The sequence below is a fragment of the Blennius ocellaris genome (genome assembly GCF_963422515.1).
Source record: "Blennius ocellaris genome assembly, chromosome: 17".
NCBI lineage: Eukaryota > Metazoa > Chordata > Actinopteri > Blenniiformes > Blenniidae > Blennius > Blennius ocellaris.
Genome location: NC_137666.1, coordinates 599552 through 614551, shown reverse-complemented (window position 1 = coordinate 614551; position 15000 = coordinate 599552). Strand labels below are relative to the sequence as shown.

General features: G+C 46.9%; 3 protein-coding genes across 4 annotated transcripts in view; all 3 read right to left on the bottom strand.

The window, feature by feature from the left end:
* The window catches only part of scfd1 (sec1 family domain containing 1), a 14026-nt gene extending 13585 nt beyond the window's left edge, over positions 1-441 (bottom strand). The window contains exon 1 of the mRNA XM_080512832.1: positions 398-441. Coding sequence (XP_080368958.1) covers positions 398-428 — 31 coding nt within the window. The 5' untranslated portion in view covers positions 429-441. The remainder of the gene's footprint in view (positions 1-397) is intronic.
* An 814-nt stretch (positions 442-1255) lies between these two features.
* On the bottom strand, positions 1256-8565 carry g2e3 (G2/M-phase specific E3 ubiquitin protein ligase; the record flags this gene model as incomplete). Its single annotated transcript, XM_080512566.1, has 17 exons — positions 1256-1590; positions 1680-1851; positions 2809-2848; positions 2991-3163; positions 3240-3424; positions 3752-3906; positions 4010-4162; positions 4270-4363; positions 4450-4574; positions 4688-4804; positions 5101-5207; positions 5801-5969; positions 7077-7201; positions 8014-8115; positions 8222-8319; positions 8423-8486; positions 8560-8565. The coding sequence occupies 17 exons, from the start codon at positions 8563-8565 to the stop codon at positions 1256-1258; spliced, it is 2220 nt and encodes a 739-aa protein (XP_080368692.1).
* A 2297-nt stretch (positions 8566-10862) lies between these two features.
* Positions 10863-15000, bottom strand: part of strn3 (striatin, calmodulin binding protein 3) — a 13574-nt gene continuing 9436 nt past the window's right edge. For both annotated transcript variants that reach the window (XM_080513487.1, XM_080513488.1), the window contains exons 12-16: positions 14765-14932; positions 14538-14678; positions 13993-14100; positions 13780-13866; positions 10863-12884 (exon numbers count right to left, since the gene is read on the bottom strand). In XM_080513487.1, the coding sequence (XP_080369613.1) occupies positions 12715-12884; positions 13780-13866; positions 13993-14100; positions 14538-14678; positions 14765-14932 (674 nt within the window). In that variant the 3' untranslated portion in view covers positions 10863-12714. The remainder of the gene's footprint in view (positions 12885-13779; positions 13867-13992; positions 14101-14537; positions 14679-14764; positions 14933-15000) is intronic.

Sequence of the window (15000 nt, the reverse complement as noted above, 5' to 3'; positions counted from 1 at the left end):
CTGTAAATAAATAAAGTTTAAATGATTATCACTTTCTATTTTCACTGCTAGCTTTGCTCCATTAGCATCCCGGAGCTAACTCGCCTCCAGAACCAGCAGCCCGCCGGTGAACTGGCCGGTCAACCCGCCCGCTCAGGAGGCTGGTTGACCGGCTACTAACTAGTCCGGGTGAACCGCTGGTCGGCTCGCGGCTCACGGAGCAGCTGGAGCGGCTCCAGGATGCTCCAGGTAGCCGCTAAGCAGCTTCATCAGGGCGGGGGGGGCGAATGTGGAGTCACAGCCGGGGCTCGGTGCGCTACTTCCCCCCCACCGGACAGGGACCGCCGCTGCGCCCCGCCGGGAGTCGGTGTCACCGGCGGGGGGAGAAAAGGGGCACCGGATAAACGGTTTGACTGACCTGTCTGCTTCTCCCGCACAGACGCCGCCATGTTGGATGTTGTGAGTGGTGACGGAGCAGCCGATGACGTGGCGACGTCTTACGTCACGCTGCGCCCGGAAGTGGACGTGCCGGCTCAATAAGATAGTTTTTTTTTTTTTTAACATCAATAAATAATTTTATCACAAGCTGGAAGGTTAGTCTTTCGTTTATCTATAATTAAATCAAATGAACTGTAGTGCAATTTAAAGTATATTAATTATTATCATTCAATAATATTTATTTTATAGACATATTAATAAAAAAACGAACCTATTCATATTAAAATCCTTGTTTTCGTTCTCCTGAACTGTCATTTTTTAAAGTTTTAATTCATGTCTGTGGGAGCAACTTTCTTCTCTCTGGTTTCAGATGGTAAATAAATAAAGATAATATTCAGTTATCAAATAATTTACTCATAAACATTTATATGAAAGACAAGATATTCAATAATCTATTTTATGATTGGTTTTTCTTCTACGATTAATTTGTCAAAACCTTTGACTCTGGCCTGTATAGAATTTGCACGTGCCATAAAATAATGCCTAATATAAGTGTAGGTCAAATTGAACATACAGGTAGAAATTCACATATATGTTTATATAAACTCGTTCTGACAGTGTTGATGAATCACTCCGACACATTTTCTTGCACACGTTTATTTGCGATGGATTAATGGCTTTCACGTTTTCTGTGTGTAACAAAAAAAAAGAGAGAAAACATAAAACATAATATATAAAAAAAATAGACACATTTTCACTGGAGTCCAACGCGGAGAAGTGCACCTGAACATTTGCTACAATCCCAGTCCACTGGCAGCGTGCTCCTCCTGCGCCTCCTCTAACTCTGGGAGGGCAGGAGGTGCACATGGTGGCTGACCGCCTGCTCCATGGAGCTCTTGAAGCCCCGGTAGGAGGAGGCGATGGGCAGGAAGAGCTTGGATCCAGGCTGGCTCTGGGGGAAGAGGCCTCCCAGGCTCAACTCCCTGCTTTTTGCTTGTCTTCTCAGTGTCCTTCCTCCTCCTCCTCCTCCTCCACCTCCTCCTGCCTGCTCCTCCTTGAGCACAGGGTGGAGGAAGGAGATGGTCGGAGGAGGGAAGCAGCCGACGGCTGGGAGCTCCTGGGCCCCCGTAGAGAAGAGGAGGACGTCCTGCAGGGAGACGGAGCTCTTTCCCACTGAGGACACAGAAGGAGGTAAAAAAGACTGATTTATTATTTTTTTTTATTTTTACTGTTTGAGAGTGTAGATTTTTTGCGAGCTCGACCTTCACACTCGGTGAGGAAGCGTCTCCAGAAGGCGGCGACGGGCGTCTCCTGGCTCAGCTCCTCCTCCCGCTCCGAGAATGTGACGGCGAAGAGCTCGGCCACCGCCTGAGCCGTCAGCTGATCGTCCACCTGGCAGAAGACTCTGACGAACGCCGAGGGGAAGAGCAGCGCCTGGGACAGAGCAGAGCTCAGGGTGAGGACGTCTTCCTGCACCGCTGGACACAATATCATTTATACTTCAGCCTTTAAAACAGGGGTGTCGAACTCATTTCAGTCGAGGGGCCACATCCACACTAATCTGACCTCTGGAGGCCCAACAAGTCAAACATCACATATTAAACTGCCGATACGGACAAAAGCAGAGTCTTTCCTTCTTTTGATTCTTTTGTAACTGCAAGAATTTGCCAGTCTATTCTGAAATTTATATATAAATAAATGTATATATTTGCAAAAAAAAAACCCCACCAAAAAAACCCTCAGTCACCTGTATCTGGATATCATATTCAGGATTAAAACAATTTGTCATCATCTGGAAATTGAGTTTACGTGTCTAAAGTGTCATTTCACATAAATTGGACTCATTGTTTTATTGTGAAAGGCGTTGCGTCATGTGACCTCCACAGATGCATTAATGTTGGGAGTCAAATTCTGACCAAGGGCGGTTTTGAATGTCATTTTTGCCAAACTAGTGTTTTTAGATCAGCCTCTTGTCAGTTTTCATTTTTATACTTCACACTTCAAAAATCACATGGCGGCCGGACTAGATGGTCTGGTGGTCCGGTTCTGGCCCCCGGGCCGCATGTTGGACACCCCTGCTTTAAAACATTGTCTCTTATAATTGTGTGTATTTGGACCAGACTTGATCTCAATCGACAGCCAGGAGCTCGGATGAGATTCTTACTTTCTCCCGGCGAATTCTGTTGATTTATTTTTCTTATCCAGTCGTGTCGAATATTAAGTTTTTATCAACGGGTGGGAAGGGTCACAGATGTAGAAGCAGATTGGGATCAATTGAGCCCGTTTATTTTTGTTTCCCCCTTAAACATGCCTCACACTGAACAACGGATCCGTTTATACACATTGTTGTTTATTTAAGTAAAAAAAAAAGAAGTGGGAAACTTTATTTACCTGCTCAAAGACGCCCAAAGTCTGCAGACCCTCCCGCAACCTGCAGGAAGAACAACAACCAGCAGAGTGAACACACACACACACACACACACACACACACACACACACACACACACACACACACACACACACACACACACACACACACACACACACACACACACACACACACACACACTGACCTCTTCAGCGGCAGCTGCATCCTGGTGATCATGGTGAAGTTCACCAGATCCTCCACCAGCGCTTCCCTTTCCTCCAGGCTGCTGATTGGCCGGTTGCAGCCGGCGAGCTCCAGCAGGTCGCGGCTCTCCGCCATCACGTCACGCAGCTCGTCCAGTGACGCCGCCGCCGCCACCTGCGGGGGGCGGAGAGGCCATCAGCGGCGAGCGGCGGAGGAGGAGCCGGCCGGGACGCCGCGAGCAGCAGCTCACCTTGTGCACTTGGTTCGCCAGGTGTGTGTTGGGCGTGGCGTGGGCGGCGGCGAGCGGGCGGTTGGCCGGGTGGTTAAACAAACACTGGTAGAGGGCGTGGGAGAAGAAGGAGAGCGGAGAACCGCCGTGGACCAGAACCAGAGCCAGCAGGACCCCGACGTCAAAGTACAGGTCGTCTTTGACCGCTGAAACATCAAAGTACAGGTCGTCTTTGACCGCTGAAACATCAAAGTACAGGTCGTCTTTGACCGCTGAAACATCAAAGTACAGGTCGTCTTTGACCACTGAAACATCAAAGTACAGGTCGTCTTTGACCGCTGAAACGTCAAAGTACAGGTCGTCTTTGACCACTGAAACATCAAAGTACAGGTAGTCTTTGACCGCTGAAACACACACACACACACACACACACACACACACACACACACACACACACACACACACACACACACACACACACACACACACACACACACACACACACACACACACACACACACACACACACACACCTTGAGAGTCCAGCCGCAGGTTTTTACATCCATCCGGACCCTCGAACACCTCGCAGTCCTGGATTTGCTGCACCAGCAGCTTTAGGAAGAACCGCCTGGCCGTGTCGTCGTCCCAAAGGCTTCTGGGAGCCGTGGAGAGCTGCGTCCCGGTGAACCTGAAGGAGAAGGACCGGGGCAGATGAGGGAGGGGGACGGTGAGAGGGAGGGGGACGGTGAGTAGAGACGGCTGTGAGGCGCGTCTCCTCTTCACGCGCTGACCTGACGGACAGAGTGTGCGTGGCATCGAAGTCGACGCCCCTGACCAGGTCCAGCCCCGCCCTCAGAGCCTGGTCTTCACACACCTCCACCTGCACGGTCAGGGGGCGGAGCTTGGGGACCAGCGATTGCAGGAGCTCCTCGGGGTGTCCAGACCTGACGGGTGGGGGGGGGGGGGGGGAGGGGGGAGTGAAGGGCACATGAGCTAACCGTCAGGACCGCTGGCTCGTCGCACCTCAAAATGCGTGTCGCGTTGGCGTTACCTCTTGTGGCCGATGGCGGAGAGCGGCGGCGACCGGCGGCGCTTCGACCGCAGGCTCTTCCTCTGCTCCACCTGAGGGGAGGAAACCAGCGAGGCTGGGGAGGAGACGGAGGCTCAGGGTTTGTTGGACACACGGCGGGGGAGGGGGGAGGGGGGAGGAGGGGAGTGGAGGGGGTCAGACCTCGTCCGTCCGTCCGATGCGTGCACTCGTTGCAGGCCCAGTCGCCGCCGTTCAGCCTCAGGTCGGAGCACTTCCTGTGAGTCCCTCTGGATCCACACTGCTGGCAGCGGATCACCTTGAACCACCTGACACACACACACACACACACACACCACAGGTCGGCGTGGGGGGGGGGGGGGGGGGGGGGGGGGGACACCGGCACACGGCCGCATGCTGAAGCGACGGCGGCGCGTCGTACCCGCTCGCCGCCGAGTGGCCCCGCCCCTCCCGGCAGACGCAGGTGAAGGCGTCGCAGCGAGTGTAAACCTCCAGCAGGTCTGAATACGCGTTGTCCTCCAGCTCCCAGGACGCGTCTCTGCAGGGGACAGAGAACAAGCTGGAGGGTCAGAGTGAAGGACGAGGGACGCCGCGGTGAGACGTCCCGACGTCCTGACGTCCTCCGGTGTCTCTGGAGACACTGAGCAGACATGAGGAGCAGCGACGAGCATGAGGATTCTCACCCGTCAACATGAGTTCACAAAAATTTCAATGGGATTTGGTTGCTGACACACAGGAAACAATATCAAAATATCAAAATGACTAACTTGAATAATGAGTATCAACAAGTTCTCATCTAAAACCTGCAGCAGCAGAAGAAGAAGAAGGTTTTACCTCTCTGGGATGTAGATTCCCAGTCGGATCATCTCCTCCTGGAACTTCTCCTTGTTGTTGCACAGAGTGCATCTGAAGAAGAAGAGGCCGGCACTGTGGGCCTGGCGCTGCCGAGAGTGAGAGGAGGAGTGAGGAGGGGTGAGAGGAGTGTGAGGAGTGAGGAGGAGTGAGGAGGAGTGAGAAGGGGTGAGAGGAGGAGTGAGGAAGAGTGAGAGGAGTGTGAGGAGGAGTGAGGAGGGGTGAGAGGAGTGTGAGGAGTGAGGAGGAGTGAGGAGGAGTGAGAAGGGGTGAGAGGAGGAGTGAGGAAGAGTGAGAGGAGTGTGAGGAGGAGTGAGGAGGAGGAGTGAGGAAGAGTGAGAGGAGTGTGAGGAGGAGTGAGAGGAGGAGTGAGAGGAAGAGTGAGAGGAGGAGTGAGAGGAAGAGTGAGAGGAAGAGTGAGAGGAGGAGTGAGAGGAGGGGTGAGAGGAGGAGTGAGAGGAAGAGTGAGAGGAGGAGTGAGAGGAAGAGTGAGAGGAGGAGTGAGAGGAAGAGTGAGAGGAAGAGTGAGAGGAAGAGTGAGAGGAAGAGTGAGAGGAGGAGTGAGAGGAGGAGTGAGAGGAAGAGTGAGAGGAGGAGTGAGAGGAGGAGTGAGAGGAAGAGTGAGAGGAGGAGTGAGAGGAGGAGTGAGAGGAGGAGTGAGGAGTAGTGAGGAGGTGCTGACCTGCACGCAGTCTCGGTGGAACCAGCTGTTGTGGCAGGAGGGACACTTGAGGACGGAGAAGGAGAGGACAGGCTGGAGGACGTCCAGACAGACGGAGCAGGACTGAGGAAGACTCTGGTCCAGACCTGAAGACACAGTCTGAGAGGGACTGTGGAGCTCACAGTACGACCTGGACACACACACACGCTCGCACGCACGCACGCACGCGCGCACACACACACACACACACACACACACACACACACACACACACACACACACACACACACACACACACACGCACACACACCTCAACACGTTGTCATGGAAACACGTCTTACTCTATGTTGTCAAGCCCAACCTTTCCCATGCTTGGTTTCCATGGAAACATGACGCTACCCATGGCATCATGCTTGATTTCGCTGAAACACGTCGTCATGGCAACGCAAACATATCGGTTCACAGCAACCAGGAAATGCTAAATAATCCGGCAGGTTTTCCGTCACATTTCTGTTATTTTCTCCGTTTTCGTTTCCGGAGCTCCGCTAGCGTCTTTCCACCAGTTTTAATTAACGTCATTATATTTCAATGACTTTTTTAAAAGGGATATTTGTGGAGCTTCATTTTACTGTTTGGTTGATTTTCTAAAAACAACATTTTTTATTTTTATTTTTTTTAAATTGCGATGATATTGCATGTTGTGTGTGTCGGGTCTGCTGCTGAGGTACGAGTATCAGTGTGGGAGAGTAATGGAGTATCAGTCTGGGAGAGTAATGGAGTATCAGTCTGGGAGAGTAATGGAGTATCAGTCTGGGAGAGTAATGGAGTATCAGTCTGGGAGAGTAATGGAGTATCAGTGTGGGAGAGTAATGGAGTATCAGTGTGGGAGAGTAATGGAGTATCAGTGTGGGAGAGTAATGGAGTATCAGTCTGGGAGAGTAATGGAGTATCAGTCTGGGAGAGTAATGGAGTATCAGTCTGGGAGAGTAATGGAGTATCAGTCTGGGAGAGTAATGGAGTATCAGTCTGGGAGAGTAATGGAGTATCAGTGTGGGAGAGTAATGGAGCATCAGTCTGGGAGAGTAATGGAGTATCAGTCTGGGAGAGTAATGGAGTATCAGTCTGGGAGAGTAATGGAGTATCAGTGTGGGAGAGTAATGGAGTATCAGTGTGGGAGAGTAATGGAGCATCAGTCTGGGAGAGTAATGGAGTATCAGTCTGGGAGAGTAATGGAGTATCAGTGTGGGAGAGTAATGGAGTATCAGTGTGGGAGAGTAATGGAGTATCAGTGACTCACGGGAAAAGTCCGCTGAACTGCGACACGAAGCGAAGTTTCCTCCCGCAGGGGAAGTGAACCACCCTCCTGCAGCTCGGCACGTTGCAGCCGACACATGCACCGCTCCTCCTGCAGCCCACGCATTTCTGCAACACACACACACACACACACACACACACACACACACACGGTGCGACACGTCTTATTTCTGTTTTTATTTTGTTTTCACGTTGGTTTTTTTCATGCAATCCAACAATATTGTCAAAAAGTGCAACTGAAAAGTGAACAGTTTGCAATGACGTGAAAATTATTGTTTAAAAAAAGAAAAAGCCTTTTCTAAATCTCTGAATTCATGTTAATGTGTTAAGATCTCCTTCATGTGTTGGACTAAATGTGTGTCTGGACGTCTTTTAGTTGTGATGAATGTTCTGGAGTCTTTCTCTTTATAATGTGTGTTTTGTGTTGAAAACTAAAATATTCCTCTGAATTATTAGAAAAACACTTTTTTAACCAGGAAAATCTGAAACTTTTCACTGATTCAATCGAACCTGTTGTGAATCTGGTAACTAAAACAATATGATGAATTTTATTATTATCATCTTTAAAAAAATTAAGTAAATCACGTTCCTCATCTTTTAATAATTTCCTTCTGCGTCACAAAAGGAAAATACAAAGAAGTTTCAGGAAATGAAGCTAAAAAAGATTTTCTTGGTTCCAAATAAAACTGAATTAAAGAATAAATCCAAATGTCCAAAATCCACATTTCTACCAGTATAAAGCAAATCAAATTCGGTTCTCAAATGTTAGAAAACATTTTTTACGAATCAACGAATTTGCATTTTTCTTAAATGTTAAAAATGTAAAAAAAAAAGATTGTTTTTTTTTTGTTATTATCAGTGTGGGAAGAAAAAAAAAAAAAGTAAAGAAAATGTAAAAATTTTTTAAAAACACGACAGACCAGTCGAGCTGAACGCTGCATCTCCTTTTTGATGTCGTTCACCAGGAAACCTAAAACGCCCTCGTCCTCCTCGCCACGCTGATAAATCCCACATGACGTCAGCTGAGAGACACACACACACGCACACACACACACACACACACACACCCTGGTTAATAGTGAAGGACATAAGAAGAAGACGTTTCCTCCAGTCTGTCCACAAACTCACTAAACAGAAGTAGTGGACCAACAGGTTGTCGTCCTCGATTCTGATTTTGTCTCCAAAGAGGGCTGGATCGTCGTCACTGCACCTGCACAGAGCGCAACCTGCACACACACACACACACACACACACGTTAAAATATTACCAAAAAAAAGAACACACACGTCATATCTTCAGAGAGAGAGAGAGTGTACAGATGTGACTCACACTCCTGGGAGTCGTCGTCTCGTCTCTCTGACCTCCTCACCGACTTCTTCTTCCTCATGTCTTCCTGCAACACGCAGGAGTTCACAGAGGTCAAAGGTCAGCGGGCCTGGTTTTCCCCACTCAGTACCGCACGTCACTGACATTCTGTTTCTCTCTCTCTCTCCTGTCATCCCTCTTCTCTCGCCCTTCCTGAGCATTTATGATTTATTTGTTGCTCGCCGTGTCTAAATTCACGTCTCGTTATGTAATCAAGACCAATGGGATGCAAAAAAAAAAAAAGATGTGTTGTTTTGTAATTAAATGTGTTATTTCTGTTTTTACACACTAGAAACAGAAGAATGTGTGAAAAAATAGAATTTACACTTCAAATAATGACATAAGTATGTTAAATAGAAGAACGTGTGATTAATAACACATTTTGTCCCGCAAAAAAATTATAAAATAAGGAAAAGGGTGTTATTTAGAAAAGCACGTAAAAACAAAAGACTGTGTGGCTAAAAACTATGTATAGTTATTGAATAAAGAAATAGGTTTTATTTAGTTATTCACGCGGTAAAACGGGACAAACGTGTAAATAAAAACACCGTTTTCTTCTTTAAAGAGATGCAAGCTGACAACATAAGAACGTGTGATTAATAACACTTTTTTCCGCAAAAAAATTATAAAATAAAGAAAAGGGTGTTATTTAGAAATGCACACGTAAAAACAAAAGACTGTGTGGCTAAAAACTATGTATAGTTATTGAATAAAGAAATAGGTTTTATTTAGTTATTCACAGGGTAAAAAGGGACGAACGTGTAAACAAAAACACCGTTTTCTTCTTTAAATAAAGAGAACATAAGAACGTGTGAATGAAAACAGTTTTAAATGAAGAATAAACGCGTCATTCGGGTATTTACGTCGTATAAACAAGCGAAGGTGTTAATAAAAACAGTCGTTACATCAAGAAAATGTGTTCTTTGGGTATTTACATGGTATAAACAGAATAATGTTTGAATAAAAACTGCTGTGCGACTTTAGATAAAGTAAATTTGAGGTTTTTTTTAGGGTAAAAAACTGAAGTGTGTTGGAGATTGACGCGAACAGGCGCGCGGACCTTCTCAGTTCTGCTCCGGAGTTTAAAAGTTGATTAAAAAGACGCGGCGAAAACAACGAAAACGTGCGAGTTTTTAAAAGTGCGCCTCGCGCTTGGCGCAGACTTACCGCGGTCCGCTGACGGGATGTGTCACTTTGCCGCCGTTGTTTTGGGGGCGAATTTCCGAGTTTGTCTCCTTTTTCTGTCGGTTTGTCGCTTTTTAAATTTCCCTCTTCAAAACAAAGTGCTTCTTCTGCGCCAAAGGTTTGGCGCGCGACTCCAGGCCTCCCCGCCGCAGCGCCCCCGGCGGCCGGAAGGCGAATCACAGCCACAACGTTAAAGCGACGCAGCACAACGATAGATAGATAGATAGATAGATAGATAGATAGATAGATAGATAGATAGATAGATAGATAGATAGATAGATAGATAGATAGATAGATAGATAGATAGATAGATAGATAGATAGATAGATAGATAGATAGATAATTACTTTATTCAACCCCGATGGGAAATTGTCTTGTTGCAGCAATCTGGTACATACGAATATTATAAAATACAATAGAATAGTAATACAATTAAAAAAATAAAAATATCTCTGTATAAGACATAAAGTAAAACACAGAACGGAACATGGGCACTTAGAAATAAGACGAGATAAAAGCAAGATAAATAAATAGTAAGGTGCAGTGGCAGAGCCATTAGAAGTAGGTATTATATAATAATAATAATAGTAATACAGATAATAAGTGTGAAATAGTGTATAATACTCGTGTATAGTACTACTAATAGTGGTAGCAATAAAATAACAATAACTATACATATATATATATATATATATATATATCAGTAATAATAATAATAATAATACCAATAGTAATAGTATGCTTATAATAATAATTATACCAATGGTAATAGTGTACTTGCACATGTATAAATATATGTATATGTACATGCAATATGCCATATGAACTATATGATATAATATAAGTATCAATGTAATTGAGTCCAGGTGATGATGGAGGCTCTGACGGAGGGAGAAGAGTTAAAAAGTCTTATTGCCGCGGGGAGGAGCGACTTCCTGTAACGTTCCTCAGAGCAGCGGGGTTTATCTTTAGAATCAAGAAACACATATAATCACATCATACATCGAATTAGAAACGTAGACATATAGCAGTAGAGTCGTGCTTAATCGCCGACAGTTAAGTCGCATCTTTGTATTTTCAGCCGTCTCATATATGTGAACATCAAGTTCAGCAACATGGAAGATATTTACAGTTATATAATGTGATAATGACACGATCTGTAGAAAATACAGTGACTTGTAGACATATTGTGATGGAGAAAGAAGAGCGACACGTCAGCTTCTGTACATTTACACCATTTAATAGTTATTATAGACATTTTATATACATTTCCACAGCTGTATTCTGCTAACGTGGTACAGTCTTTAAAATCTGCTGCTCAGAAGTTTGGAAATCAAAGAAAGAATGAAAAAAAAAAAAAACAAAACAAAAAAAAAAAAAACTTACAAAACTCATCAAAACTGGCAAACTGATCAGAACTTTTTTTTTTTTCCTTTTTTTTGGAAGACTAGAAAAAATACTTTTCTCGTATTAATCATGCAAGTACACAAACAGAAGAGTCGTCGTTACACGGGAGACAAGAGTGCCGGCCATCAGCTTACAAATCCCTTCACGGTAAAAATAACATTTCAACTATTAAAACCTGTGTCAGCCAATCAGAGGGCAGCTTTCAGAAAACAAAACCTGCTCAGAGGACGCCTCTGATTGGACGTTTTGTCCCGGAGCTGCGACGAGAATAAAAACTTGGGGACGAGGATTTAAAAAAAACAAAAAACAAAAAAACAAAACAAGATATGTAGAGATGAAGAGGAGGAGGAGGAGGAGGAGGAAGAAGCCACAACCCGTGATGCGTTCAGGGACGTCCCGCATGTCTGTGATTGGCTGAATCAGCGGTTCAACGTGACGTCATCAAAACTGAGTGAAGTGTTTGAATGAAAGGCGACGGGAATCTGTGCGTGTGACACACACACACACACACACACACACTCAAACACGCGCACACACACACACATGTGCACACACACACACACACACACACACACACAGAACCGACATGACGACATAAAGAAATGTTTTTAATCACGTCAAGCGTCTTTAAAACTTCCCACCTCCCCGGTGGGAAGTTCCCACCTTCCCGGTGGGAAGTTCCCAGCTGGACAGGATCCATATGCACTTTTCCCCTTCAGATCAATTGGGAAAATATTGATCCCACTCTGACTTTAACAGTCCAAGAGTTTAATTTCTGGCATTTTTTTGTGAATATTTGACCTCATTTAAAAAAAACAAACAAAAAAACCAACCGTTTCATACAAATGAGCATGTTTCGTTTATTTTTAATATCTGAAAGTGAAGTTTGATTACTTCTTCGAGGAATACTGACTTTGAGACTGTCGAGAGGTTTTAAATAAAGAAAAAAGAAAGAAAAAGGAACCTGCTGTAATGCTTTTAACTCCAGAATAAACATCTGGAAATAAATAAATACCAGTCTTCCTCCTCCTGCGGCTTCCAGATATATATATTTATATATGTATATATAAACAAACGGGATTATAAAAACTAGAATTATTTGTCACTGACGTGTAACCACGGTAACGTCGCGTTGACATTGGAGGGCTCTGATTGGCCGGGGCGCCGGCCAATCCTGTGCTCGGATTAAAGACGGGGAGACTGAAAACCAGAGACGTTTTCATTTACAAGATCTCGTCAAATTGATTTTTAATTATATGTGAACGTTTTTTTTCTATGAGATGTTTTTAACGTCTTTTTTTTTTTCAAATGAACTTTTCACGGCGGGCTCCTTCAGTTTGATATGTGACGACGTTTCTGACCTTTGACCCCCAGCAGAGTCTCACCAAACAAACCAGGAAGTGTTAGTGTTAAATCTGTGTGTGTGTGTGGCGGTGGTGTAGTGTGGTCAGACAGGGTCCGTCTCTCTTCAGTCCGTCACATGACTCCGCCCCCCCGACGTACGCTATCTGTGTGTGTGTGTGTGTGTGTTCAGATCCTCCAGTCTTTACAGTGGACTCTCTCTCTCTCTCTGTGTGTCGCCGTCGCCTTGACCTCTTTCTGTCTCCGTGTGGCTGTCCGACCCTCCTCCTCCTCCTCTTCTTCCTCTTCCTCCTCTTCCTCGTTCACACGTAGACCCTGGCGAGGGCGTCGGCCCCGGCCGAGGCGATGTAGGCCTTGGAGGGGTGGAAGGCGACGTCGTAGATGGCCTCCTCGCTCTTTTTCCTGTGAGCCGTGATCTCCTGAACGCAGGTTTTACTGTCCAGGTTCCACAGACGGAGGGAGCAGTCGTGACCTGAGGAGGAGGAGGAGGAGGAAGAGGAGGAGGAGGAAGAGGAGGAGGAGTCGTTAGAAATTTAGAGACAACTCCGTGACACACACACAAAATGATTCAACAATGGTTAATAAAGACTTAAAGTGAAGAAATAAGAACAGATATGATGTAGTTTAGTTTCTTTTCAAGTCTTTTAATATTTCTCTCCGCGGTCGTTGTGGTCATGGTGGTCGTGGCGTGATGCCGGGAGGTGGTGGTGGTTGTTGTGGTCGTGGTGGTTGTTGTGGTCATGGTTGTCGTGGTGGTCGTTGTGGTCGTGGCGGTTGTTGTGGTCATGGTTGTCGTGGTGGTCGTTGTGGTCGTGGCGGTTGTTGTGGTCATGGTTGTCGTGGCGGTCGTGGCGTGATGCCGGGAGGTGGTGGTGGTTGTTGTGGTCGTGGCGGTTGTTGTGGTCATGGTTGTCGTGGCGTGATGCCGGGAGGTGGTGGTGGTTGTTGTGGTCGTGGTGGTTGTTGTGGTCGTGGCGGTTGTTGTGGTCATGGTTGTTGTGGCGGTCGTGGCGTGACGCCAGGAGGTCATGGTGCTCGTTGTGGTCATGGTGGTCATGGCGCCCGTTGTGGTCATGGTGCTCATTGTGGTCATAGTGCTCGTTGTGCCCGTGGTGGTCATGGCGGTCGTTGTGGTCATGGCGGTCGTGGCGTGACGCCAGGAGGTCGTGGTGGTTGTTGTGGTCATGGTTGTCATGGTGGTCGTGGCATGACGCCAGGAGGTCGTGGTGCTCGTTGTGGTCGTGGCGGTCATGGTGCTCGTTGTGGTCATGGTGGTCATGGCGTGACGCCAGGAGGTCGTGGTGGTTGTTGTGGTCATGGTTGTCATGGTGGTCGTGGCATGACGCCAGCAGGAAGTCAGGACTTACTCCCAGACATCAGGTAGATGCCGTTGGGATCCACAGCCAGGCTGGTCACGGCGTCCAGGTGAGCCACCATGGCGTGGATGACTTTACCTGCGGGCACAGCAGACGTGAGGGGTGAGGGAGGGAGGGAGGGAGGGAGGGAGGGAGGGAGGGAGGGAGGGGGAGGAGGGGCCGAGCGTGTGTTTTACAGACTGTCAGTGAAGTGGACACACTCACCTGACTTGTTGTCGTAGAACTTGATGTGTCGGTCCTCGTGAGCGCTGATGGTGACCGGGAGGGTGGGATGACTCACTACCTTGTTGATATGATGGGAGCCGGGGAGAGCTGAGGAGGAGGAGGAGGGGGAGGGGGAGGAAGAGGAGGAACAAGAGGGGGAAGAAGAGGAGGAGGAGGAAGAAGTTAAGAAAATTTACTTTTTTTTTTTACTCTGTTCAGTCATTAATAGTATTTAATCCAGTTATTCCAAGTTATTTATCTAGAATTATATTAACTTTTTTTTTTAACTGAACTTCTTTTGAGATTTAATTCCCACATTTTTATATTATCCAACATTTACATTTTCAAAAACTAGAATTTATCACATTTCTGACAAACTTCTCACAAACTTCCTGACGCAGCATGATGAATCTTCTCTGGTGTGTATATATATATATATATATATATATATATATTACTTTTATCAATAGAATTCTCTCCAGTAGTGACTCTAATTATTCAGTATAATCTCCACGGTGTCTTTGTGTATCTCCGTGAGGCCTTACTTCCGTCTCCTTGTCCTTTCAGCACCAGTGCATTCTGGGAGGTTTCCAGGTCGTACACCACCACGTCGCCGGTGTTGAAGGACGCCACCATGTGGGCGGGGTCACAGCCGTTGAAGTCCACGGCGGTGGGGACGCCGTGCTCTGTGGGACAGACGCCTCGATATATTAGAAGACATCGGCGCTGGTTACCATGGCGACGCCGTCGCCGCCGCCTCCACCATCCTCACCTTGGTTGGCGTTGAAAGTGGCGATGCAGGGGTTCTTCTCCGTCGGGTTCCACAGCTTCACCGTGCCGTCGGCGGAACACGACAGGAGGCGGTTCTTGATGCCGCTGTAGGCCAACCCCCACACGGCGTCCGTGTGACCCGTCCACGACCCCGCCAGGACGCTGGGATCTGATTGGGCGAGAGGAGTCACTCCACTGTCCTCACCTCCCTCCGCCCGTGCGGTCGGTGCGTTTTTT